The sequence below is a fragment of the Silurus meridionalis genome, chromosome 24 (assembly GCF_014805685.1).
Source record: "Silurus meridionalis isolate SWU-2019-XX chromosome 24, ASM1480568v1, whole genome shotgun sequence".
Lineage (NCBI taxonomy): Eukaryota > Metazoa > Chordata > Actinopteri > Siluriformes > Siluridae > Silurus > Silurus meridionalis.
In genome coordinates this window covers 3226250-3252838 of record NC_060907.1, presented here as the reverse complement: position 1 = coordinate 3252838, position 26589 = coordinate 3226250, and the positions used below count along the sequence as shown (strand labels likewise).

The window sequence follows — 26589 nt, the reverse complement described above, 5'->3', positions numbered from 1 at the left end:
TTTCAGGTCAACGTGATCTCATCGGAATACCAAACCCCGAGCGCTAGGATTCCAGTCTACGTGAATGTTCAGCCCAGTGTCACTCAAACAGATTCCAGCTACGAGACTCTGCATATTAAAGCAATCCGGGTGGATCCTGCCTACGACACCCTGGTCTGCGGTAATAACCAATCTGATCGATGGTTGAGAAAAAAAACGGACAGATTCAGTGCGAAAGAGCTTTGTGTGTCTAACGAAAATAAGCCTGTGGAGGCTTGTGCACACTTGGATAAGATATAAACCACTTGAGCAGGAAGAAAGTAATTAACAACTTGTGTGCGATGATGATGAGTCACTTTTACCACCTGAAATCCACAACATAAGATTTTTCTGGAGTAGTTTTACAAGTAAACCTGCAATGCAACAGCAGACATTCATGTATAAACATGTTGAGTTCCCATCACGGACAGTACCATCTATTTTGCAAGGACCTTGTCAATCATATTAATTAGCCTACAACATCAACACATTGATTGAAACTGTAAAAAAACATCGATTTACCCATTTGAAATTTAAACACGTGACGTAATACTGGTTGCAGCTGCTTAAGAGTTAACAGTGATTAGCTCGCTATCTAATTAGCTACGTTTTCAATTCTATCAGCGACCGCTTATGCTACCTAGCGTAGGCTACACTTAAAAATCATTTCAAATGATAACTAGCTTGCTAGCATTATCGCTACATACCACTTTGTTCTGATGACCTGTCTGACCAATGGGACTCCCCCTACTTTTGTCTGGAATACATCTTTTAAAATTCCATGATATTCCAGAAATTCCATGATCCGTGGGAACCCTGTAAGTTCCATCGCAATTGGGAAATGATGTCATCAAGCCTCTCGGCCTGCAAAATAAGTAGCTTGTCGTGGTGGTAGTAGCTCTCAGACAGTTACTGAGTAAAAGTAAATCTTCATAGTGTTACATAAAACAAAAGGAAAATGCATGAGTCTCTCAAAAACCATAAACCAGGGGGTTTCCAAACTTTTCACCGGTGCTGTATAACCTGATTCTTAAAAAAATAAGAAAATAAAAAGATAAAACCGCCAATATTTTACTAGATGCTTCAGCAAAACATCAAAGATGGGCAAATATTCCAAAGTGTGTTAATTGAAAATCATGCCATTTGTCACATTAAGATTATATGAACTCATTTGAGCTACTATCAGCAGGAAAACTAAAAAAACAATGTAATTGTACGGTGTAATTAAATTTTGGATCTGTTTGTAAGAAACATCAATAAAAAAAGTTCATGAAATTTGATTACAGATTCTTTATTTCCCCACAGCAGTTTTTATAGTTCCCCCAATTCCCAAACTAAAAAAAAAAAAATAAAAGTAAAAAACAAAAAAGACAGATAATCACACTGTTAAAAAAAAAAAATTAATGAGGAAAGGTAAGAATTAACAAAATGCATTTCAGCTCAGAACTCAATTCCAATCTTTAAAAATAAATCTGGAGCTGATCCCAATATATAATAGTTCTATTATTAAAAGTACAGCCCTATTTAACCCAATTCATACAGCCTTATCATTTATGACACAGTGTACCATTGTGCAACGTATGCATGGTAACATGCAGGATAGACGACTGACTATTCTCAGGTGCTGAGAAGAAAAATGGGGAGTTTCATCAAATCCACTGGGGATGAATCACATACACACCACACCCATAGGGTTTAAGAGGTTCTGTTGTTCATATTAAAACAGAAGAATGACTAGGTGTGGAGATGTAGTGTAGTGTTTTTAGACTAATACACAGTCTTATAAGCGCTCTAAAACAAAAAAAATAAACAAATACTATATATAAAAAAAATATTCTCACAATATCTTTGGCCAGACCCGTGTTTGAGGTCCGTTAGAATATACACAGTGCAAGCTGTTCCTGTACATCAATGTTATTTCGGGTCTAAGTTGCACGTCCCCCCCCCACAAGAGCAAACACAAACTGCTTTAACGTCCTTTATGTTTCAAGCTACTCGGATCGGTCAGAACTTGCTGCTGAGTTTTTCTGCTCCTCTTGTGGAAGATCTCTCCAGGAGTCATTGTACATTTTTCAATGCATTTTGAACAAAAGCTCATTTAGGGTGTGTGTGTGTGTGTGTGTGTGTGTGTGTGTGTGTGTGTGTGTGTGTGTGTCTTTTCAGTAGAGCAAAAGCACAGCAGAGAACATTGTCTTTCGTAGGTTAGCGATCTCCTGTGTGAGTCACGTGCGAACGTTACGAAGGTAAGATCTGTGCGATGGTGTTCTTGGCTTCCCGAGTCAGTCTCTCTGGGAATTTCACGTCAAACTCGATGATTAAATCGCCACGCCGCTCGGGGCTTTTAGGGAACGGAAGGCCTTCGCCGGTGACGCGTCGCTTCATCCCGGGACGGATGATGACGTCTTCCATCGGCAGCGTGATGGTGCGTTTGTCCAACGTAGGGGCCTTGACCGTGCAGCCGCAGAGAGCCTGAGACGATTAAAAAAAAAAAAGAAACGTATTAACATTCAGCAAACGATTACACAAACAACTAAACCAACATCCTTTTAATCTAAACTCACGTGCACTACAGGCTCCACCCACCTCTTTGAGCGAGACCTTAACGGGTAGACGATGTCGAGCCATCTCTCTTAAACACCGGATGCGGTTTGTCCTTCACGATAAACACAACATCAGCGGGGATATTGTTTGGGGTCTGGTCTCCCTCTTTAGGGAAAGTAATCTTGGTCCCTTCCTTCCAGCCCTTCTTCACCTCCACCGCGAGGATCTTATCCTCAGAGCGTGTAGTTTGGCCGTCTGGGTTCAGTCTGCGCCGCGAGATCTTCATTTTCTTGGTGCAACCACTTAACACCTCCTCCAGGCTGAGGTGGAGCTCGTGGGTCACCGGTGGGTCCTGCTTTTCTCCATCATCCTGAAGTGCCTCCCGCCCGGGCCCATGCCGAAGCTTGCGAACGGCTCGTCCACGTCCATATCTTCGCCACCCATCCCGCGGCCAAAGAGGTGCTCAAATGGGTTCCGCCCACCAAAAAATTCAGTGAACATGGCATGCGGGTCACCCTGGAAGGAGTACGTAAATCCTGGGCCATTTGATCCGCCTCCGCCAGGGCTGCCCTTCAACCCTGAAATAAATTAATAAATAAAAGATTGATTTTTATTTCCTTTTTGTCTAAAATATACTTTCAGTAAGAATTATTTTTCCACCTGCTGGATTTCATTTCATTGGGGGGAAAAAAAAAAAAAGGCAGTCGGTAGTGACGTCACGGTCAGATACAGGGCAAGCTTTCTGCATTTTGTCACTGGCTTCAGTTACTTATCAGACTTAGAGTCTGGTTTTGTGTCTCCACCCCAGACTTTTCTCTCAGCTAGACCTTCATCTTATAAACAACCTGATAAATACAGACAGTGTAACATTATATCAATCATATCGGAGTCTGACGTCATCAGCCTTCATCAGTCAGAGTCTTAGCACACCAAGACACTTTATAATCATCAACTTTATAAAGTTGCATATTAGCTTTGAGAAAGTGTTTACAAACAATCTGAAACAAATCTAATATAAAATCATCTACACCACGAGCGCGCGCTGGAACTTTCCAGCAGCAGCACGAGCGTCTTTCCAGAACAAACCCCCATGCGTGACGTCACATACCTGCGCCATGAAAAAAAATTAAAAGTTACCTGGGCGTGTCATTGTGACACTTGGGGACAAAGATTTATTTAGTTTTAATTAATGAATTGATTTCTTTTAATACACTTTTATTCCGTCTACTCGGGGTTTTTTTTCTCTTTCGGTTAAACGATAATCGAAATTGTGTAAAAGATGAAAACTTTTGACAGGTCCGGATTTCACGTGTTTATTTATTAATTAATTTATTAATAAAAAAAAAAACAACGCTGTTTTTGTCAGTTGAGAAATTTTTCACGATGTTTTAGATCAGTCGTAAATAAATAATATATCGCGAGAACTTCCGACTGTTTTAACTGTGTTTATTAGTATCATTAGAGTTTTACGAGATGATCAGGATTTCTGTGGAGTGATGATGATGATGATGAAGATGATTGTAAATATTAAACAGCCCTTTAGAGGATCTGAGTGAACCCCCGGATGGACTGAAGAGAAACTCTATCTGAAGTAATCTTGGTAGTGAAAGTAAAAAAAAAGGTCAATCATCTCACCTTCTTCTCCGAATTTGTCGAAAATGTCCTTCTTTTTGGGGTCGCTGAGGACATCGTAGGCTTCTGCGATCTCCTTGAACTTGTCCTCAGCCCCGGGGGACTTGTTTTTATCCGGGTGGTATTTTAACGCTTGTTTGCGATACGCCTTTTTGATCTCGTCCTCGGACGCTCCTTTCTGGATTCCTAAAATGTTGTAGTAATCCTTCCCCATGTTCTCCGTCCAGAGACAGTCGGTAAATAACACTAATAAACTCCACCGGACACTTTGAGGGAAACTTCCACACACCAGTTCAGACCTCCAGGTTCTTATTTTCTCTTAACTCGGAACCTGACAGAGGCGCCGCCTTTTATACGCGTTCCGAAAGTTCGAGAAAAGTCCAGCAACACCGAGAGCGTTCGCCCCGCCCCCCTACAGAGGTACTGTACACGTCACCAACCGCGGAGGAAATGCCGCTCTCTGATTGGTTGAGAATCAAAGCCCGGAAGTGGCTGAGTTGTAGTGCTGCAGGAGAGGCCACGCCCACTGTACAACTCTTCTTTTAAATTCTAGTCCATTCGTCTATTCTAAATTATTATTATTATTATTATTATTATTATTATTATTATTACTTTTCTAAATTTTTACTAATTGGTGGTAAATCAAAACACTTTTTTTTATTGGCTTGTTATTATTATTATTTTTTATCATTCTACATGAAAATGACATTCAGAGTTTAGAATATTCAGCCTATATATTCTATTCCATTTTAATAATAATCATCATTGTTATTATTTTCATTATTCATAATAATAATGATAATAATAATCATTATCTTTCTTATTATTATTTTTATTAAACCATACAGTCCTTTTACTTTTTTATTAGCTTGTTTTTTTTAACAACCATTACTTTTACATAAAAAAATTATTCAGCATTATATATATATATATATATATATATATATATATATATATATATATATATATATATATATATATATATATATATAAAACCAAAATCTAGTGGAACATCTACCCAGAGGAGTGGAGCTTATTATAATAGCAAATGAGACTAAATGTGAAATGGGATGTTCAGAAAGGAGCACATACCTATATATATTTATATATATATATATATATATACACAGGTAGTCGTCGACTTACAACCTATGCAACTTACGACCATTACGACCACAATCACTAGCCGCGGCGTATGTTATTTTTTTACCAGCTTTTCACTGTGTCATTTCACAGTACTGTACATATAGCCTACTCTACTTATGACCAAATCGTGTTATGACCAATCTGTCGGTCATAACACAAGAGTGTTAGTAAAGTCAGGTAGTGATGAAGGTAAAGTGAGGAGGCCTGGAGTGCAGTCAGTGTTCACATTCATCCCAAAGGTGTTCACTAGGATTGGAGCTCTAAAGCAGTAGATCTTCCACTCCAACCCATGTGAAGCATATCTTCATGAAGCTGGCTTTGGGCACAGGGGCATCGTCATGCTGATTCCACTGCAAGTATTTATTACCAAGCATTTAGAAATTGTATTGAAACCAGGACTGATGTGGATGAACACATTCTCGCACCTTGATGGCCGAAATGGAAAGTGTTTTTTCTCCTAAAGGTAATGGGGTCCAAGACCAAACACACACAGTATACAGCTCAAGAACAGAAAAAGCGTAAAAGAAAATATACAAGTTCCACGGTTATCGTTTTTATAATTGGATTAAAGGTTATTTTACATATCTGGTGTGTTCATTAAAATGTATAGGTTGTATATATATTTGTATTAATCTATACAAATTTATTAATTAAATTAATCTATTCAAAAACTGCTACCGAAACAATCAAGTAAGCAATCAGACCCTTGCTGCCAAGTGAGAAATAAAAACAAACACATAAATAAAATGAAACATTACATTGTTTGGTCTGTGGATTAATCTGAAGCTGGTAAACCAGAGTAGGACTTGCATGTGCCCTTTGCTCCATATCATGTCCTACTTTCTAATCCATACAAACACCAAGGTGTATTCTGGGTATTCTGCGACTTAAACCCTGAACCAGTGCATTAAAAACTAATTTAATTTAATTTAATACAATATGCATTTTTGTTTCTTGGCAACAAAAAACAACGAGGAATTCAAAAGTGTGAGTTAGACACGAAGTAACCCTGAACCCATTGGAGTGGGCGTGTCCTCACCGTGTGCCTTTTGTCCAACTGCGGAGCGGTCCAATCAGCGCACAGGTTACGCCGGAAGTGTGCACTGATTGGACGGCGCGGGTGTCGCTCGAGCGCTCCGATTGGACGCTGTATCTGGCAATTTTGTATCGGAAGACGGCGACTTTGAACGGCAGCAGAAACAAAATGAAGCATTACGAGGTAAGAGCTGAGATCAGATTTATTTTAAAAAAATTTGTACTAATTAATTGTGTAATTAGTGAATGACGAGAGTCACGTGATCATCCAGAGGTGTTTATTCATTCATTATTTTTTGGAGTTCATTGTGTAATTTGGCGACGATGGGGCAGAGAGATTAGATCTGGCTTCTATTGATTGGACACTAATCGCACGTGAAAAAATACACTATTATTTTATTTACAGAAGGTTTATAGATGAGATCAGCAGTAAATCATCTGATCTCGTTCTTAGTGTCATTCTGGGGGATTTACTGCTTTCCAAGACCCCATACAGGGCGTTTATGGTGGGAGAGGTTCATATATTATCACACACTTATACAAAGGAAAACATCATACATTATTTACAACCTTAAAAAACACGATCCGTTTAATCATTATAGACCAGTGCAAGTGTCTACGTGGAGCAGAGCATCTCCTGAAGGATTATTTGATCTTCTAATGCACATAGAAACCATGCTTCTGCTTCTGCTGCTGTCAGAATCCCGGAAGTAAGGCATTGTTTCATAATAATAATAATAATAATAATAAGATAAGCAATCGAGATGATAAAAATCCGCGAAAGAGATAAGAATGAAAGATCAGACGTGTCTACAAAATTTTTATGATTTATGTTTTCTCTAAATGGAATATTTGTATAGAAATGTTTAGGTGTTATTGCGGTGGGCAACCACGTGGTGGAGTCAAAGTTCAAAATCGGATAAAGTGAAGATAAGCATAAAGAAAGCAAACAAACTGGTACAACTGGTGTAATTCCAGGAAAACTGAAAATTCCAGGGGGAAAAAAAATGAATACCTTGTACAAGGGCAAAGATTTGAATGGGAACTCAAAGGAAATACTACAGTTGTAGAAGTATTTAGGGTAAATTTAAACTGATACATTGTAATCTAGTGCATTTTATCGAAGTAGCAAAATACCAAGTGTTTGTAATTTATTGCCAAAAAATAAAAGTTCACTTTTTTTCTATCTATCATCAGTGTGTTGTGCGTGCGTATGACAAAATTTGTCAACGTTTATTGTCATATACACACACACACACAACACAATGATGATAGTTATAAAAGTAAAAAAGATGGAGGTGTTTTCATTTATTTTATTTTATTTTTCTAGACTCAGATATGTAGAGGAGCTCATATCGATCAGCACATTCAGAACTAAGGTGCTGTGAAAAATGATTTGCCTCCTTGGTTTTATTTGTTGTTTTTTTTGCGTCACTTTGAACTGATGCGGATCATCGATTAAATTGTAATATTGCACAAAGATAACCAGAGTAAACACAAAATGCATTTTTTAAATTCTGATTTGATATTTTAAATGGGAAAAGAAAAAGCTGTCCAATCCTGCTCTTGCCCCGTGTGAAAAAGTAATAGCCCCCCCCAACAGACCCCATATTAACAATACAGCATTTAATTGTGCGGGGGAATAAAGTATTATATATAATGATACTAAATTATTAATCTTGTAATAACGATCGGCAAATGGTTGTCGTTCTGCCGTCCCGTTTAACAGTTATGATGACCGGCTTAAAGCTGATCTCCTGTCTGCAATCCGTGTGTGTGTTTCATGGCCAGTACACAGGTTATAATTAGCACTGGTTGCATTTATAAGGTGAGGGGTGTTGAGGTGTCGAGGTGTGTGCGTTTGAGTGTCAAGCACCATACACACCGCTCTCGTACACCATGGTAAACCATCCAGTGTCATAGAGCTTCAGGTCTTCAGCTTTTTCACGGCTTGTCAGTGTAAAATCACCAACATCCAAAGTGACGACAGCAGACAGGTGACAAAACAAACTATCAAAAAAAGTTTGTGGACATCTGAGCGTAAGATCGGTACGTGCTCCTTTTTAAAACATCCTCTTCCACATTTAGTCCCCATTTGCTGTTACAGTAACCACCACGCTTCTGTGAAGATTTTTTGATTTTGGAGTGTCTTTGTAAAGAATTATGGAGATTCATTCACCCAAAAGGGTTTTAGTGACAGTGAGGAGGCCTGAGGAGCGGTCAGTGTTCTTATTCGTACCAAAGGTGTTGAATAGTTTTGGAGTTTATAGCAGGAGAACTTAAACTCCAACCCATGTAAAGCAGATCTTCACGGAACTAGATTTGGGCATCGTCGTGCTGAAGGTTCTTAGATCGAGTGAAGGGAATATTTTATTCTACCACAACCCATACAGTTGTGATGTCTAGGTTCATCTCTGGCTGAACTTTGAATTAAATTTGGCAAACTCACATTTCAATCAATAGAAAACAAAACTGATTTTTTAGTTAATTCAGTCAGTTCAAGTCAAGTTTATTTCTATAGCGCTTTTCATAATGGACATTGTCTCATAGCAGCTTTATAGAATTTAGAAATTAAAGGTGATGTGTGTTTATCACCAATGATAAAGACTGGGGGGACTGTGGGAAGGAAAAACTCCCTTGGATGATTAAGGAAGAAACCTTGATAGGAACCAGACTCATAATGGGAACTCATCCTATTTTGGGTGATCTCAAGAGTGTGATTATAAACCATTAAAACAATACAGAACACTGGAGAACTGCCATGAACACCAGAGTGTGGGATTATGAGCAATGTTCTTTCAACAGTCAGTTGACGTTGTGGAACCAGGAGCTACTGAGTTTTTCATAAAATTGAATAACATCTAAGATTCTCATACATCCAACACCAACTCCTCCATGCCAGAGCTTTTAAACGTGCAAAAAGGTCCAATGTCCAAACTCTACATGAAGTGGGATCCAAATGGCGCTGGTACTGGTTTAACGAGTTCTCTAAGGCTTTATTGAATAATACTGGGAAATCTTACTGATAGGCAAACTCTCTGTTTTTTGGGGTACCATAGCTTGAAACAAAACCTTTAGGAAAGCGAAAAATTGACAAATTCTTCATTGTTTCTAAAAGTACACAATATGTGTTATAAATAAATTTTCACTCAAGTTTATTAACTGACATAAAAATAATTAAATTCTTGTAGGTTTGTTTGGGTAAGGAAACAGAGGAAGAGCTCAAACACCGTCGGCCAGTATTTCAGAAATGAGGCGTCTTGTAATTGTGACATACAAGCAATGAAACCAATATGGCGCTGTATTGTGTAGCCCAATCAAAAAAACACCAACCAGGCTGAACAATACTCTTAGAGAGACATGTGATTTTATCTTTAGTTAATATTCAATGTTGTACCTTCATTTTAACCAGCCATGGTTTGCAGAGTGTGATTGGTGCACCCTGTGCCCTGGGGATGTTGGAATACTTCCAGTTACCCTAATGAGGCAGGGGGAGAGAAAGGCAGGAAGGAGGAGAGAAAGACAGGAGGGAGGAGTTGGAGAGATTTCCCCAACTGGCTGGCTCTCTTTTTAAAGGAAAAGAGGTAGGGCAGGGTGGAGGAGAAAAAGGCATTGGGGGAGAGACAGAGAGATTTACCCAGCTTTCCTTTTAGAGGGTGTGGAACACTGAGGGGATGGCTGCAGGAGAGAGATAGACAGATTTCCTGTGGCAGGGGGAGAGAAAACACAAAGAAACCAGACAGAGTAGGGTATATAAGATTAAGAAGAATAAGAGAGAGAGCGAGAGAATGGACACCTTGGCATTAGAGGCCGCTCAGCCCAAGCGGGGTTCCAATGCCCCCATGGTCACAGGCCTCCCGGGGCCCGCACCGGCCAAACGCAAACCCACCAAAAAAACTAAAAAAGCTGTTGTCTTTTTTGAGGTGGAGATTTTGGACGCCAAAACCAAGGACAAACTCTGCTTCTTGGACAAGGTAAGAGCAAGGTTTATTTTATATTTTTAATTTAAAATACAATTCTTATAATAATCATTCCTTTCTCCCGTGTTAATTCTGGTCCATCGACCAGCTCAGCATGCAGCAGTGCATGTTCTCTTGGTTAAATATAACGCAGGAACTTTTGGGGCTCAGCGCTATCTATAGCTTGTCGACACGGGTTTTGAGGAACGTCTGGTGCTCTGAGTCATGCGGTGCCCTGTTCCAGTGGACGCTGCTGCAGTCCGGAGCCTTAAGACGCACTGTCTGGGATAATAAAGGAAATACAATGAAGGGTCAAATGTCATGAAGAATTGGAAATGTCCTTGTAGACATCTGCCATTTAGCCATGTACTAGCTTCTGAATTGTGACTCCAAACCTCTGAATAAACTTCTTAACAGTAACTCCAAACATTCTGAACAGTAACCCAAAACTACTCATTAGTAACTCCAAACTTCTCAACAGTAACTCCAAACTTCTCAACAGTAACTCAAAACTCTCCAAACAGTAACTCCAATCTTCTCAACAGTAACTCCAAACTTCTCAACAGTAACTCCAAACTTCTCAACAGTAACTCCAAACTTCTCATCAGTAACTTCAAACCCTCCAAACAGTAACTCCAAACTTCTCAACAGTAACTCCAAACTTTTCAACAGTAAATCCAAACCCTCTAAACAGTAACACAAAACTTCTCAACATTAACTCCAAACCCTCCGAACAGTAACTCCAACCTTCTCAACAGGGACTCCAACCTTCTCAACAGGGACTCTAGTCTATTCAGCAGCTTTGCTTCCAAACATTCCAATCTTGAAACCTCACCAATGATTTCAACATTTTGAGCACCGATTACAAACTTTTAAATGATACTGAAGGGTGCAGCAACAAAAATACTACACAAACAAATCATCTATTGTTGTGGCACAGTGGGGAAAAAAGGAAATCAAACTGGTTATATGTTGTGTAGTGGAAGGAGAATTTATGATTCAACACTTAAACCCCAGCATTAAAATCTGTACTGTACACGAGAATGTGTTTCAGCTGTGTGAGTGGTTAAAGCGCGCACTCCAGCATGTGTTTATGGTCTACTTGAGCGAACAGGATCCATGTGTGAGGGTGTAGATTGCAGCTCGAGTGCAACGACACGGATGTTACACTTTGAGGACATGCGCAGCGCCTGGTGTGTGTTTTGTGTCTAAGAATGCCAGCTGTTCCAAACACCCACTGTCTGGGAACACCGGGGATAGCTGCTAAATATACCGATTATTTGTCGCACACGTACACCTACAGTAAACACACAAACAGATGGCGTGTACAGAGAATGGAATTTTTATTTGTGTGTGTTTTGCGATGAACAGGTGGAGCCAAATGCAACCATCGGAGAGATCAAGTCTATGTTCCACAAGAGCCGTGAGTCAAACAACACTTTTGCTTAATGTGTGAAGAATTTTACTGCTGACTTCAGATTGAATAGCAAATGCTACAAAATATACACAATACATGGTGTCTACACACACAATGCTACAAAAATATACACCACACATGGTGTCTACACACACGATGCAACAAAATATACACAACACATGGTGTCTACACACACATGGAGTTTTGTCCCATCGCATTGTTTCCAGTTTAAGTCCATCTCAGCCATTATGGCAGCTATCTGATCAGCCAAGAAACTGTTTTCAATATGTTCTACTTTGGCCTAAGTCTTCTTTTAGGCTTAGATGATGAGTAGGAACTAAATATGAAACATTTTGGTGAAATCACAGTAATTCTAAGGGTTTCCACCACATGCACCATCGCAGACCACCAACTGTTAGTTACCAAGTGCTTCTCTTTAACACAGTGTGTTTTTGTGTCCATTATTAATTCATCATCATCCAATCAAAGACCACACTGGTGAACCCTCTCAGGCCCTGGAGGTTCGATGATATCCTAAAGACCTCAAAGTGTTCCATTGGTCCTTAATCAGTAGTCAACAAATTCCCAGTACTCCCAAATTCCCAGACCCACTGGGTTACTCAGTACAGTTTCCATTTACAATACTTTATATTTGAATGGAAAATATTAATTGAATATACATCAAATAATCAATGTAGAGAATTAGTTCTATGTAGTTTGGTTTGAGCCTTTTGGTCCTCTAGCCATAATTCAATGTTTCAACCTGCAGATAAACTGAATACCTGTAGTAGGCATTGATTGTTTCTCATTGTACATAAGTTGTGATACCGAACTAGAACGTAGAAAAAATATAACTGCATGTTTTCTATTTATTTTCAAATATTATGAAGTCATAAATGAGCGGAACCACGGCAACTTTCAATCAAGTTTGATTTGATGGAGTTCCTCTGGTTAATGCTTCAAATTTATAAACGACTGAATACGAGTTACTTATGTCACATTCTGAAAATGTAGTTAATACTTTTATATTAACCTAATAATAGGTCTGGTTTTGTCATTGAGAAATAAAACTCGAATGTTATGTAATGAAACTGGGAATTTTACTATGGTAAAGAAATCTAGAGAAAGACTGATGCTTAAATGTTGTATGTTGAACTGTGCATTTGTTCCAGACCCACAGTTTTATCCTGCCAGACAGTCCATCCGTCTCGACCCCAGTGAGTACTCTCATTACAGCTACACACTTTTTTTGACTTTTTCTTTGTCGAACTGCTGTGTGGTATTACAAACATAATCAGTGCCAGGGTGCTAATCCTATACAGCATGAGACTTCATTTCCATGTCACCACATCACCTGCCGATTTGTGAAATACCGTGAATTTAATTATATTAGAGAAAAGTCAGTTTCTGTTATGACTGATTTTATCTAATCTTTAATTGCATAAACCTGGTACAGATTAAAATGGCATAAATATCAAATTTTATACATCTTTTTATAAATTAAATTAGTTTCAGTAACAGTTTTGGTGAATAATATGTGGAACTCTGATAGGAGTGTCGGCTAAAAACTATATAATTCAAATCAATTAGGGCTTTCAAAATGAACGCGCCAATAACGCCTACTAACGCGCCATTTAAAAAAATAAATAAAAATGAATATGTAAGAGGTGAAGTCCTTTCTTTACTCGGATATCAAAATAAAAAACTTAAGTGAAAAAACATTTTTGATGATGATGATGAGATGGAGGAGTTACTCCAGGGTTACTCGCAAACTGAGGTTTCACTGCATTCGAATCGATTGGCAGCCATAATTCCAATTCTTTACATTGAATTGAATTCCATTCCATCCAATTCCATTCATTTGCTTGCAATTTAATTCCATACCAAATGAAAATCAACTCCATTCTAGATGATTCCATTTAATTCCATTCAAATCCAGTCCATTCCATTTGTGTAATTTTCATAATTTATAGACCCTTTTTAAAGTCAGATTTTAGTCATATCCCTAATGATATTAACCCACTGGTGAATATTAACCCAGTGGTGACACCAGAAAGTAAAAACTCAGAGATTTAAGAGTTTAAGAAAGAAACATTGAAAAGGAACCATCTGTCCACCTCATCTGTATTCTATATTTATACAGGAATTGAATCAAAAATAAGGAAACAAACATAAATCTGTAAAAGGCATGTTTATGATCACATCAGTGAAAGTAGTTGTTTTTCATGTTTCTCAATTCGCATAAAATTCTGACACATTTATTATATTATGATATTATTATAATTTGATTACACGACTAACAGTTCATAAAATTAGATTACAGATTACAGTAGCTTATTCGCGTATTTACTACCACAGTGTTGTCGAACGTATCAATAAACAAAAAGTACATCAGAGTGTGAGGTGCAGTGTGTGTTTGTGTGTGAATGTGAGATTGTGTACTGATTCATTGTGGGATTGATGATGCAGAGGGAAAATCTCTGAAGGATGAAGACGTGCTACAGCACTTACCTGTGGGAACTACAGCAACCTTCTATTTCAGAGACCTGGGAGCCCAGATCAGCTGGGTCACGGTAAGACACACACACACACACACACACACACACACACACACACACACACACCTTTCCATGCACACAGATTTATCTAACTTTCTCCAGAGAATCTGCTGCTATTCTTTCTTTTAAATGTATAAAAGCAACACCCCACATTATGTGGGGTGTTCGTCAATGTCTTTTCAAACCAAACCCTCCGATACCTTCTGGAGTAAACAGTTTACCAGGTCACGGTGTTCCTAGGTGTGTGTATGTTCTACCAAAGTGCAGATACACCACAAACTTCAGCATTTTGATTTGATTTGAGAAAACGTTTAGAAAGAAAACACACACACACACAGTTATTCACACACTTGATGCTCCATAGTTGAGAGAGTGTGAGGATTAGGTGGTTCTATATTGAGGGTGTTTATTAATATCAGTTCAAAACACAGCTACGATAACCTACTGACAGACACGCCTACTCTTAACGTGTGTGTTTGTGTTTAGTGATTATTCCTGACACGCTCTCACAACAACACACTATTTGCACGTCCTGGTTTAACTGAGTGACGGAGATCCGTGGATGGCAGGAGGTCATGAGTTTGTGTGTAGTTATATATTGTTGTTGTCATCTTGAAAACGTGTCAATTTCATATCATATGTGGCTTCCGAAGCACAAAACTAAACAAAAACCTAAACAAAACTGTTACAGTTTACACCAGATCAACCTGTTCAAATGTTTACACACACACACACACACACACACACACACACACACACACACACACACACACACACACACACACTCGATAAACAGAGTCCTGTAGCTCCTGCCAGAAGGGAGGAGCTGAAAGAGGTTCAGGGTGCGAAGGGTCAGTAGTGATTTTTCCTGCCTGGTTTCTGGTTCTTGGATGGTACAGGTCCTGGAGAGTGGGCAGAACGGAGCACCAAATATTTTTTCTGATGTTTAAACTGTTTGCTGCAGTCTGTTGGTGATGGATGACCACAGGACAGAAGTACATCTGGCATAGAAAGTACATCTGAAGGCCTGTTTGAGAATAGAGTTTATGTTGGACTCCCATTTCAGGTCTTGGGAAATGGTAGTTCCCAGAAACTTGAAGGTCTGAGGGGGAGTAGTGTTGAGGGGTATTTCCTAAAATGTACTGTTTACAGTTTTAAGTGTGTTAAGCTCTAGGTTGTTCTGACTGCACCATAGCACCAGCCGCTTCACCTCCCTCTGATATGCAGATTCGTCGCCATCTTGGATGAGTCCGATGAGTCTAGTATCATCTGTAAATTTCAGGAGGAAATTTCAGAAATTTAACAGTTGGGTCACTGGAGGTGCAGTCGTTAGTATAGAGAGAGAATAGCAGAGGGGAGAGGACACATCCCTGAGGAGCGCCAGTGCTGACTGATCGAATACCTGAGGTAATACCCCACAGTCTCACCTGTTGTTTCCTGCCTGTCAGGAAGCTGCTGATCCACTGACAGATGGTTGGGGGTATAGTGAGCTTTGGGAGTTTGGATTGGAGAATTTCTGGAATTGTTGTTTTAAAAGCCAAATTGAAGTCGACATTATGAGGAATAAATAGGTCAGAGAGGTATTTGGGAGCTTGGTTGCAGAGAGCTTCATAGACAACAAATAAGATCTTAAAACATGCGCTCAATTGGGTTCAGGTCTGGAGACATACTTTGCCACTCCATCACCTTCAGCTTCAGCTGTCTCAGCAAGGCAATTATCATCTTGTCAGTGTGTTTGAGGTCGTTATCATGGCCCAGTTTCTGAAGGAAAAGCATCATGCTCTGCTTCAGAATCTCACAGTACATGTTGGAAAACCTCTGTATGACCCTAACCACTGTACTGTAACTCAGTTTCAGGGTGATACTGATCTTCTTACAGCCTGGAGGAAAGAGAGTTAAGGGCCTTACTCAAGGGCCCAAGAGAGGGAGCTTGGCGATACCGGGGCTTCAACCCCCGACCTTCTGATCAGTAACCCAACACCTTAACCACCGAGCTACCACTCCCATGATCAACATGATCAATAGGACGTGCGACTTTCTTATTTAGACAATAATGGCTGTATGTTGTTATTTTTAGAGCACAGTAAATCTGTTCTGATATACAAACTGCACACTGATTAATCTAAAATATATCCATTGAGAAGATACTAAAATGGTTGCTGAAATGTGAGGGGTGCACTCACTTTTGTTTTATATATACTGTGTGTGTGTATATATATATATATATATATATATATATATATATATATATATATATATATATATATATATATAAGGGCTGTACATAATATATATTATAACCACGCAAAATCCACAATATATGTTTATCTTTATTTTTCAGGTGTTTTTGACAGAATACGCTGGCCCGCTGATCATTTACCTGATGTTCTATTTCCGTGTGCCGTTCATTTACCAGCCCAAATATGACTTCTCTACTAGCAAGCACTGGGTCGTACAGTGAGTGATTTACAAAACAATTATTCTCCTAAACTGGATGCTCCAAAACTTCTTTTAGAGCAGAGTTTGCAGACTACAGATTTTTATTTATATATACACTGGTGATCAAAATTAGAGAACAATTTATAAACAATTGAACAATTCTGAAATAATGTGATCTTCACTGCTCAACAGTTGAAGGGGTTTTTGTCCTGTCTATACCATGCTACCAGACATTATAAAGCATTATTTTGCAGAAAACACACTGATCAAAATTAGAGAACAATGACTGTAGCATGGAAAAAGATTACAACAAAATTTTCTGAAGGTTACAACAGTCAGCAATTAGTAGGAAGTGTACAGGCCTCTGCTCTGAATGACTTCAGCACATCTGCGGCCACAGGACAGCACTAGTCTCTCACACTGCTCTGGTGTGATTTTGGTCCACTCTTCTTCCAGTCTCCTCCACAGTTCGGTGACTGTAGTGGGTTTCTTGGCCATAACTTTGTCACCAAGGATTTTCCAGAGGTTCTCTATTGGGTTGAGATCAGGACTCTGGGCAGGCCATGTCATTATTTCAATGTTTTCAGTTCCAAGGAACTGCTTTACCCGTTTTGCTGTGTGACATGGAGCGTTGTCCTGCATGAACACTGCGGGCTGATTGGGTGATGAACGCAGGAAGGACCATATGTTGTTGAAGAAGGTTCTGTTAAACATTTGCATTCACTCTGCCATGTAGCTGTATAAGAGGCCCAACTCCTGCTGCAGAAAACATGCCCCAAACGAGATAAGTCCTCCTCCACGTTTCATTGACTTCTTTACACACTTTGGGTTCAGTCTTTCTCCAGTTTGTCGCTGAACATAATGTTTCCCATCGGACCCAAATAAATTAAACTTGCTTTCATCACTGAAGTGAACTTTGGACCAGTTTTCCTCTGTCCACACAACATGCTACTCAGCAAAACTTAGTCTAGCCCTTTAATTCTTTCTGCTAATGAGAGGTTTGGTCACTGCAGACCAAATGCTGCAGGCTTTCCGTCCAAATGCTCTTAAACGTCGAGACACTGTATGACGAGACAGATCCTTACCCTGTTCAGCGCTGAACTGGTGAGCAATTCCAGCTGCAGTGTGGAAACGATTGCCCATTGAGTAGTATCCTGTCCTCTCTTGTATTTGTCTTCTGTGGACGACCAGCCTTCTTGGCGGACTTGAATGAGTTTGTGATGTTGTAAAAATTCAATATTCTTGAAATCACAGATTTGGAACGACCAACTTGTCTTGCTATGGCTGATAGGGTCATCCCTTTGGCCTTCATCTGGACAACCTGCTGCCGGAGGCTTTCAGTCACTTTAGAACGGCCCACCATCTTGCAGAGTCAGTGAAACTGGAAGTTAGGCTGCCAGTTAAATAGGGGTTGACAGATAATCAAGGAAATTAGCACCAGGTACCAGATTAACACCAATAACTGGGAGGTATCAGAAAGTGTTCTCTAATTTTGATCAGTGTGTTTTCTGCAAAATAATGTTTTTTTTTTTTTTTTTTAATGCCTTAGTTATTTTGTGGAAAAGGTGTTCTAGTTCTTTTTTTAGAAACGTATTAATGATTATAAACTTATTATATATATATATTTTTTTTTTAAATGAACGAGGGTTATTTTTTTGTGAAATGGCGACACCCTTTGTTCAAAGCTGGAATACGAAAAAAAAATGTCCTCAACCCTTATTTTTTATTTAGGACTTTGGTGCACATACATTCGCACCCAGTGTCTCTGTGATGGACAAACTAGCTGGTACTAAAACTCATATAAAAAGTGAAAAGGGTTTTTCCTGTGCTACAGCTTGGCGTGTATGTGCCACTCCTTCCACTACGTCAAGAGACTCCTCGAGACGCTCTTCGTCCACCGCTTTTCTCACGGGACGATGCCTCTACGCAATATCTTTAAGGTAAAAAAACACACACACACACCTCACTAACTTTATAAATATATACACCTCAGCGCACAGTGGAATTCTCTAATCGTCTATGGACTATGAACAGACGAAATGAAAACGAATAAATATATATCATTAGGAAACTGCTGTGGTGTACAAGCAACAAAAACTAATTTTGTGCTCAATTAATACGATGGATTTTTAGACGAGCCACTGTGCTAATATTAGCTTGCTTGAGGATGTGTGATCGTTCCTCAGAATAAAAAAAAAAGTTTCTCTTGCTGTTCATTAAAAGCTGTCCTTTATGTAATATATATTTATGTTTATTGGCTCAGAAATAACTTTCTATTCATATATATATATATATATATATATATATATATATATATATATATATATATATATATATATATATATATATATATTCATACATATTCAGAATTCATTTCTCCACAGTTGAACTAATGAGCCACGTTTCAAAATGTGAACTCCGATACGTCCAATATCTCGTTAATAAGATTAATAAAGCTGGTCAGCTACTTACCGTTACCTAGTTATTTAGCTGACTCGGCAAATTTAATTACCCTGCTAGTTTTCGTTGCTGAACTCTACCGTGTTTGGTACCAAACAAAGCTAATGGCAGGGAAACGTTTATAGACCTGACATAAGCTCTTTTATGTCAGGTTTATGTTGTAAACAAAAATCATGTTCTGTTGTCTCTCTGAGTGTGAAAAGGCTCTTCTGGTGTGACTGCTGTTCATGGTGATTTCATTTTCATTTGTATAGCATTTTCTTTTTTTTAAGAACGGACGTTTTGAGAACACCGCCTAACACGGTGTGAGGAAGAAACCCTGAGAGGAACCAGACACAAAAAGATCTGATTTTATTAACTTATCTGGGTGGCACCGTATGTTCATTCCATGTCCGTATTTCCATCATGGACGAGGTTCTTTTGAACTGTTCACCGATTGGCGCTTGAATGCAGAACCGTTTATGCCAATCGCACTCCTGAGCCGCTGTAGCATCTTATTAATATTCATTCCATTCGAATCCATCCTAAAGTTCAACTTGCAACTTCATTGATTTTTACGCTATATACACCATATTGCCAAATGTTTCCGGACAAGTACAGCATGTGCTTTTTTGAGCAACGCATCCCACATTTAGTGGCAAATTTCACTCTCCTGGGAAGATGTTCCACTAGATTTTGGAGTGAGCTTCACTGATGTAGGTGAGGAGGCCTGAGGTGCAGTCAGCGTTCCAATTCATCCCAAAGGTGTTCAGTAGGGTTTAGAGCTTTATTGCAGGCCACTCAAGATCTTTCTCCTCAACCCATGTAGAGATCTTCAAGGAGCTCAATTTGTGCACAGGGGCATCACCATGCTGGAACAAGTTTGTGCGAACACAAGCAAACACAATTTTATTAAAAGATGCAATTGTGCCTCCAGAGTTGTGGTAACAGTTTAGAGACGAACCACAAATGGCAGGAACGATCAGATGACCCAATACTTTTGCTGTTCTTGTGGTAAATCTGAACATTTCGGTTGCTGTTTTCAGAACTGTACGTATTACTGGGGATTCGCGGCATGGATGGCTTACTACATCAACCACCCGCTATACACACCACCGAGTGAGTACATGCTCATCACACACACACACACACACACACACACACACACACACTCACTCACAGTTCAACAGAAATATGTTCCGGTTGTTCTGATGCTCTGACATGTCGGTGTTTCAGCGTACGGAGAGCAGCAGGTGAAGGCGGCCCTCGTTATTTTCCTGGTACGTTTTTTATTTTTTTATTCCCACCAACGATGCGCTTTAGCCAAATAGTGACTAGTTTTATTGATGAACTCGAACACTAGCCGGCTTATCTGACGGAAAACAAACAAAAAGGAACTTAGCCATGATCAAGGGGGCCCTTGAGTGAGGCCCCTAAGCGTCAACTATTCAGATATGTAGATGTTTTTTTTTTTTAAATGTTACATGTGCTAATTGAAGCCTGTGTAAAATGTTTATATTACAGGAAATCAGAAGAAGACAATAAACCAAACAAAAAAATAAATCCGATCCATTTCTTTTTCTGCAGTTCTGCCAGATTGGAAATTTCTCCATCCACATCGCGCTGAGGAATCTCCGACCACCAGGTGGAGCTCTATTTCATCTCATTCACACACATCCGAGACTTAAGAGATTTCTTTACTTTTCTTTACCTTCTCTTGTGTTTTGTTGTTAAAAAAAAACAACAAAAAAAATCTCCTTTCTCAGGATCTAAGACCAGGAAGATCCCGTTTCCCACTAAGAACCCATTCACCTGGATCTTTCTGCTCGTATCCTGCCCCAACTACACCTACGAGGTCAGTGCTCTCTCTCTGTTTCTCTCAAACGTTGTCTTGCTGTTTCTCTCGTCCTCTTTCACTCACTTGGGTCATTTTGTCTCGTACTAAATCGTACCATCTTCACGCGCATGTGGAGGAAATGCGATAAAGCATCAGCAACATTCACACGCAGTCCAGTAAAGTCGTCCTCTTCTTCTTTTGGCTGTTCCCATTAGGGGGCGCCACAACGGATCATCCGTCTCCACACCCCCCTGTCCTCTACATCTGCCTCTTTCACACCAACTACCTGCATGTCTTCCCTCACCACATCCATAAACCTCCTCCTTGATCTTCCTCTTTTCCTCCATCCTGGTGTCTCCATCCTCAGCATTCTCCTACTGATATACCCCATGTCCCTCCTGGCATATATGTAATGTGAGAATAATCACCCTGTGTGTGTGTGTGTGCGCAGTTGGGCTCATGGTTTGGCTTCACCCTGATGACTCAGTGTCTGCCGGTTGCCTTCTTCACCCTGGTTGGCTTTATCCAGATGACCGTGTGGGCGAAAGGGAAACACCGCAGCTACCTGAAGGAGTTCCGCGACTACCCGCCCCTGCGTTCCCCCATTCTACCCTTCATCCTGTAGAAACCCCCCACACCTACAACCGTATGCTCTTCCTGGTTCCTCCAAGCTCTCTTCCCACTGCTGAGCATTTTATCTGTTCTGGCCTGATTGTAAACGGTTAATCCTCTCCGGTGTGTGTGTGTGTGTGTGTGTGTGTGTGTGTGAAGGACCAGGATCAGAGCGGATGGTGAGATTTTGACTGTGACCATTCTCCATCTTAATCTAGTAGATCTACGGCTCCTAATCCACTACTTACTGTGTTTAACTCCCCCAGATCAATAATAATCAGTATTTACAGACACACACACACACATAACACTCGAATAAACCTACAAATAAAACAGGGGTGTAATAATTTACGACACAAATTTCAACCCTGTTCTCCTTGATGATTGTGTTGATTATTGTTGTTGTTTACCGTTACTAATGTTTACATTCGAAATAAAAGGTATGTAATTCCACCTGGTTTTGGTCCCTGTGTTTTGTGAAATTGGGCAAATAAATACATAAAAAAAAAAAAAAAATAAAATAATAATAATAATAATAATAATAATAATAATAAAGGGGGCGTGGCCTGACATTCAGGGGCGGGACTAAACAAGGACAATACCCAATGATAAAAATAGTTGTACGAAAGCGTGTGGAGCGCGAGACGTGAGGTGGTGTATTGATGTAATGATTACCGGACACGTGCATCACGAGCAGGATAAAGGAGCTCTTTATTACAGAGAGCAGTTTGGTATTTACACAGAGGGAGAGAGAGAGAGGAGGAGGGAATGAAGAAAAGGAAAGCAGGTGAGATGGAGGGATGAAGACGGACGATTACGCCGCCTGCGCTTCGATCCTCTTCTTCCTCAGGTTCAGTCTCCTCTCTCGCTCGTACTCCTTCATCCGCATCACGTAACTGCACGTGGAGAGAAAAAGAGAGATAAAGAGACGACGCTGCATTACGGAAGTCGAGGTGTAAATTTACAAGTGTTTCACGCTATAATGGTAGGGGAAAAAAATTAAGGGGTGTAAATACTTTCGCTCTCCTTCCATCCCTACATAAAACCTGTTACTAAGCAACCAACCACTTAAAATCCATTTAGCTTTTTTTATAATAATTTTGATTCATTCCCCATAAATGAGCTGTTGCCATAGAAACAATAACCTGTTGTAAGGAGGGCGTTAACGAGCTAAAAGAAACAGGATGTAAGTGACGTTACAGGAAATCACTGGACGCCTTCTGACCAATCAGCACTGGAACTGTGCGCAGGAGTGCATGAGGAAGAACTTACTCCTGGTGCTCGCAGTAATCCCAGTCGTGCCTCTCGTGCTTGCAGGCCAGGAAGTTGGGGAAGTTGTCTCGCTTACACTTCATCAGCTTGATCAGGTGGTGAGCGCAGTAATCTCGCTGCTCCAGAGGCAACATGGCCAAGTTCATCTGCTCCTGCGTGGCCACGGGCTCTGAAACACACAACACATTTCTTCATTAAATGAGATATTTAGATCTGTCTGAGATGTTTCTGCATCATCTCTTCCCTCGCTAATGTTTTTGAGAACATATTTTCCAGGTTTTTTTTTTGGAGGGTTGTGGTTGCTCACACAGCCACAAACACATCGTCATTAACGTGACTGAGGTGAAGCGCATCTCTCGCTTCAGGTTTCTGCCAGTCCTCTCATCTTCCCTGGAAGTTCAGCACCTCCTGGCTTGTGAAAAAGGTGCAACAGTGCCTACACTGAGAAGACTGAAGAGGCTTAAGACCTTCTGGAAAGAATAAAGTACCTCTGATGAGTTTCAAGACCTTCTCAAGTCCTTCTCAAGACCTTCTGAGGAGGCTTGAAAACTTCTCAAAAGACTAGACACATTCTGAAAGGACTGGACATTATCTGAGGATGCTCAAATCCTTCTGGAAAGAATAGACCCCTTCTGAAGTGGCTTGAAACCTTCCCGAAAGGCTCCAAAACTTCTAAAGGGGATTCAAGACCATCTGGAAAGGCTCAAGAGCTTCTTGAAAGACTACAGTCCTTCTAATGAGGCCTGACACGCTCTGGAAAGACTTGACATCTTCTGAGAAACCTTGAGGCCTTGTGGAAGGACTAGAAACCTTCTTAGGAGGCTTAAGACCTTCTGGAAAGGCTCTGGAGCTTCTGGGGAGATTCAATGCCCGTGGAAAGACTTGAGAGCTTCTCAAATGATCAGAGTCCTTCTAAGGAGGCTTAACACCTGCTGGAAAGACTAGACACCTTCTGAGGAGACTCGAGACCTCCTGGAAAGGCTCTGGAACTGCTAAGGAGATTCAATATCTTCTAAAAAAGGCTCGAGAGTTTCTAAGGAGACTACAGATGTTGAATCCAGGGCACCTTGTGTGCACTCCCATGGACTTTCTACTCATCACGAAACCACAAGCCTACACTGCCTTACAATCTCATTAACACTCTACATGTTCGCTGAACTCTCGGCTCCTAGGAGGTGTTTGAAAGCCTCTGAATCACTAAACACCTGCAGAACTGTCCATCTTCACAACAAACCATCATCAAACCATTACATTCCACCAGTCTGCAACTTCTTCACTGAACGGTTTGCATCAGACTGCGTACCTCAGACATGATGCACCATTACATTCATACTGGGTTTATTTTCACAGTATTTGATTCCAAGGCACAGTTCTTTCACTCACTCACACACTCACTCACTCACACACTCACACACACACACACACACACACACACACACACACACACACGGTATCTTCATGGAGCTCAGGTTTGTCCACGGGAACAGGGCCATGATAAATCCAGGGGAAATTGTAATTCTAGTGCACACATTTATAACAGTTTGAGGGAGACAAACGTGCGTGCACGTGCGTGCACACACACGCACACGCACACACACACACACACACACTTTTGGACATGAACATGAAAGTGTCCCAAACAGCGCCTTGTACACTACAGAGTGCACTCAGTACTCAGAAGACCTCATGAACTTACACTGGTGTCAACATCTGCAACATCTGTTTCCAGCACACTGATTCGAACTGTTTGTGTATTTTCTGAACCCAATACACACCTCTCTCTTTTCTCTCCTCCGTGAAGCCGAACTGCGGGTCGTGTTGAAACCGGACCTTTCGGGTCCGGTGTTGCGTCCCGCTCCGTGAGGTAACTGCGCACCAGATGAGACCCCATTCTCCCCTCTAAACCAACACCATATACCTACTTCAACTTCTTCTCACTCCTTTCCTTCTTCAAATAAGAGAAACCAAATCCGACACGGTCACCTCCAGGACTGTTCTTCTACCGACTTCCGCTTTGTGCAGGAAACCAGTCCGACGTGCGACACGTTCCGGAGTGCACGTCTGGTCTAAGCATTAGTTCCGCATTCACTGTTTCACACACTGTCTGTCTGTCTCTCTCTCTCTCTCTCTCTCTCTCTCTCTCTCTCTCTCTACTCAGCTGCTTCTTTGCTTATAAAAAGGCAGTACTATAAAGTCTATACAATTTATATACATTGTGTTATTATTTTCATGTGGTCCAAATTATTTTAATTAATAACATTCTTTTGGGGTCCAAAAGTTATTTGACCACATTGATTAACATGAATATATATATATATATATATATATATATATATATATATATATATATATATGCAACATATATTCAACAGTCTGTCTGTCTGTCTGTCCGTCCGTCCGTCCGTCCGTCCGTCCGTCTATCTATCTATCTATCTATCTATCTATCTATCTATCTATCTATCTATCTATCTATCTATCTATCTATCAATCATACCTGACTCTTGCCAAATATATCATTAAATCTGTTTACCTGAACACTGTATTGGCACCTTTAATCCCATCAATCCAGTAAATAAATATTCACAGGAAGAGCGATTCCCATTACAGCAGGTTTGATGCTGATCTAATTATGTTGGACTTTGTGTTTAAATACTTAATATACACCAATGGTTAATTAGGATTCACCTTGCTAAAAGGAGGATACACAAACCCAAGAATAAGAAAACAAAGGTTTAATAAACATGGTAAGTTTTTTAACAAATAGTTGCCAGGTGACAATTTTACCAGCATTTTGACTGCAACAAGCAGTCGCCATTGCATCATTTTCATAAGCTCAAGTTGCAGCTTTTATTTCCATCCAGAGTTGCATTATTTTTACAGCACAATCTTGTGTATATGATGGGAAAGTCAGACCGCTGCATAAAGTCTTCTCCAACTCATCCCAAAAGATTCCCAGGGGAACCCTGTGGTGGCCAATTCATGTGTGAAAACATCATCTAATGCTCCCTGAACCACTCTTTCACAAGTAAAGTGCACTGAATCCTTTTTCTGAATTGCTCCCTTACAAATAGAAGCTTTTTTGTTTTATAAAGGTTACAGTTGCCTGAAAAGATTCTTACTGAATCTAAATTTATCTTAAATAAACATGATTGAAACTAAAGTTACCACAAAAAATTTAATTACTACTACATTAAAGCTAAAGCTGCCTCGAAAAAAATATTAAAGGTAGTTACCTAAAGAAAATTATAATTAAAGCTAAAAATTCCACAAAAGATTGTCATTAAATTTAAAGTTACCTCAGGTTATTATTAATAAAGCTAAAATTATTTGAAACGAGTATTTTAAAATCTTAAATTAACACAACATATGATTATTAAAGCAAATTTTACCACAAACGTTGATTATTAAAGCCAAAGTTTACACAATAGATTATTATAAAAGCAAAAGTTGCCTTAAAAGAATATTATATAACTAAATTTACCACAAAGTATTATTATTAAAGCTAATGTTATAATAATAGATTATTATTATAACTAAATTTATCATAGAATATTACTATTAAAGCTAATGTTACCTTAAAAGATTATAATTAAAGCTAAATTTACCACAGAATATTATTATAAAAGTACAAGATTCCTCCAAAAAATATTATTAAAGCTAAAGTTACCTCAAAAGATATTAAAG

At 39.6% G+C, this 26589-nt stretch overlaps 3 protein-coding genes across 4 annotated transcripts; 1 reads left to right on the top strand and 2 right to left on the bottom strand.

Moving 5' to 3' along the window:
• Positions 1-1983: 1983 nt before the first annotated feature.
• On the bottom strand, positions 1984-4588 carry dnajb1b (DnaJ heat shock protein family (Hsp40) member B1b). The gene is given in 5 exon segments (XM_046838106.1): positions 1984-2487; positions 2602-2629; positions 2631-2949; positions 2952-3137; positions 4195-4588. Coding segments are annotated over 5 exon segments (978 nt in total). The 5' UTR covers positions 4406-4588; the 3' UTR covers positions 1984-2253.
• A 1829-nt stretch (positions 4589-6417) lies between these two features.
• On the top strand, positions 6418-22086 carry tecrb (trans-2,3-enoyl-CoA reductase b). 2 transcript variants are annotated; one of them, XM_046838095.1, is made up of 12 exons: positions 6418-6556; positions 10296-10346; positions 11703-11754; positions 12921-12965; positions 14218-14321; positions 16648-16763; positions 18580-18685; positions 20231-20303; positions 20421-20464; positions 20772-20829; positions 20951-21039; positions 21473-22086. In XM_046838095.1, the coding sequence occupies exons 1-12, from the start codon at positions 6542-6544 to the stop codon at positions 21644-21646; spliced, it is 927 nt and encodes a 308-aa protein (XP_046694051.1). In that variant the 5' UTR covers positions 6418-6541; the 3' UTR covers positions 21647-22086. The 2 variants fall into 2 exon arrangements, with proteins under 2 accessions (XP_046694051.1, XP_046694050.1); XM_046838094.1 differs by lacking the exon at positions 6418-6556 and having other exon boundaries at positions 9975-10346.
• Positions 22087-22320: 234 nt separating this feature from the next.
• Positions 22321-24962, bottom strand: ndufb7 (NADH:ubiquinone oxidoreductase subunit B7). The gene is given in 4 exon segments (XM_046838158.1): positions 22321-22529; positions 22906-23074; positions 24681-24723; positions 24725-24962. Coding segments are annotated over 4 exon segments (366 nt in total). The 5' UTR covers positions 24797-24962; the 3' UTR covers positions 22321-22447.
• Positions 24963-26589: the final 1627 nt, after the last annotated feature.

What these genes read in the sequence shown, in the direction of transcription:
- tecrb (XM_046838094.1), top strand. Translation starts at nt 10,161, where the DNA reads ATGGACACCTTGGCATTAGAGGCCGCTCAGCCCAAGCGGGGTTCCAAT. An exon ending in CCCGCTATACACACCACCGA is followed by an intron (nt 20,304 to 20,420) that starts GTGAGTACATGC and finishes TCGGTGTTTCAG; the next exon opens with CGTACGGAGAGCAGCAGGTG. An exon ending in GAGGAATCTCCGACCACCAG is followed by an intron (nt 20,830 to 20,950) that starts GTGGAGCTCTAT and finishes CTCCTTTCTCAG; the next exon opens with GATCTAAGACCAGGAAGATC.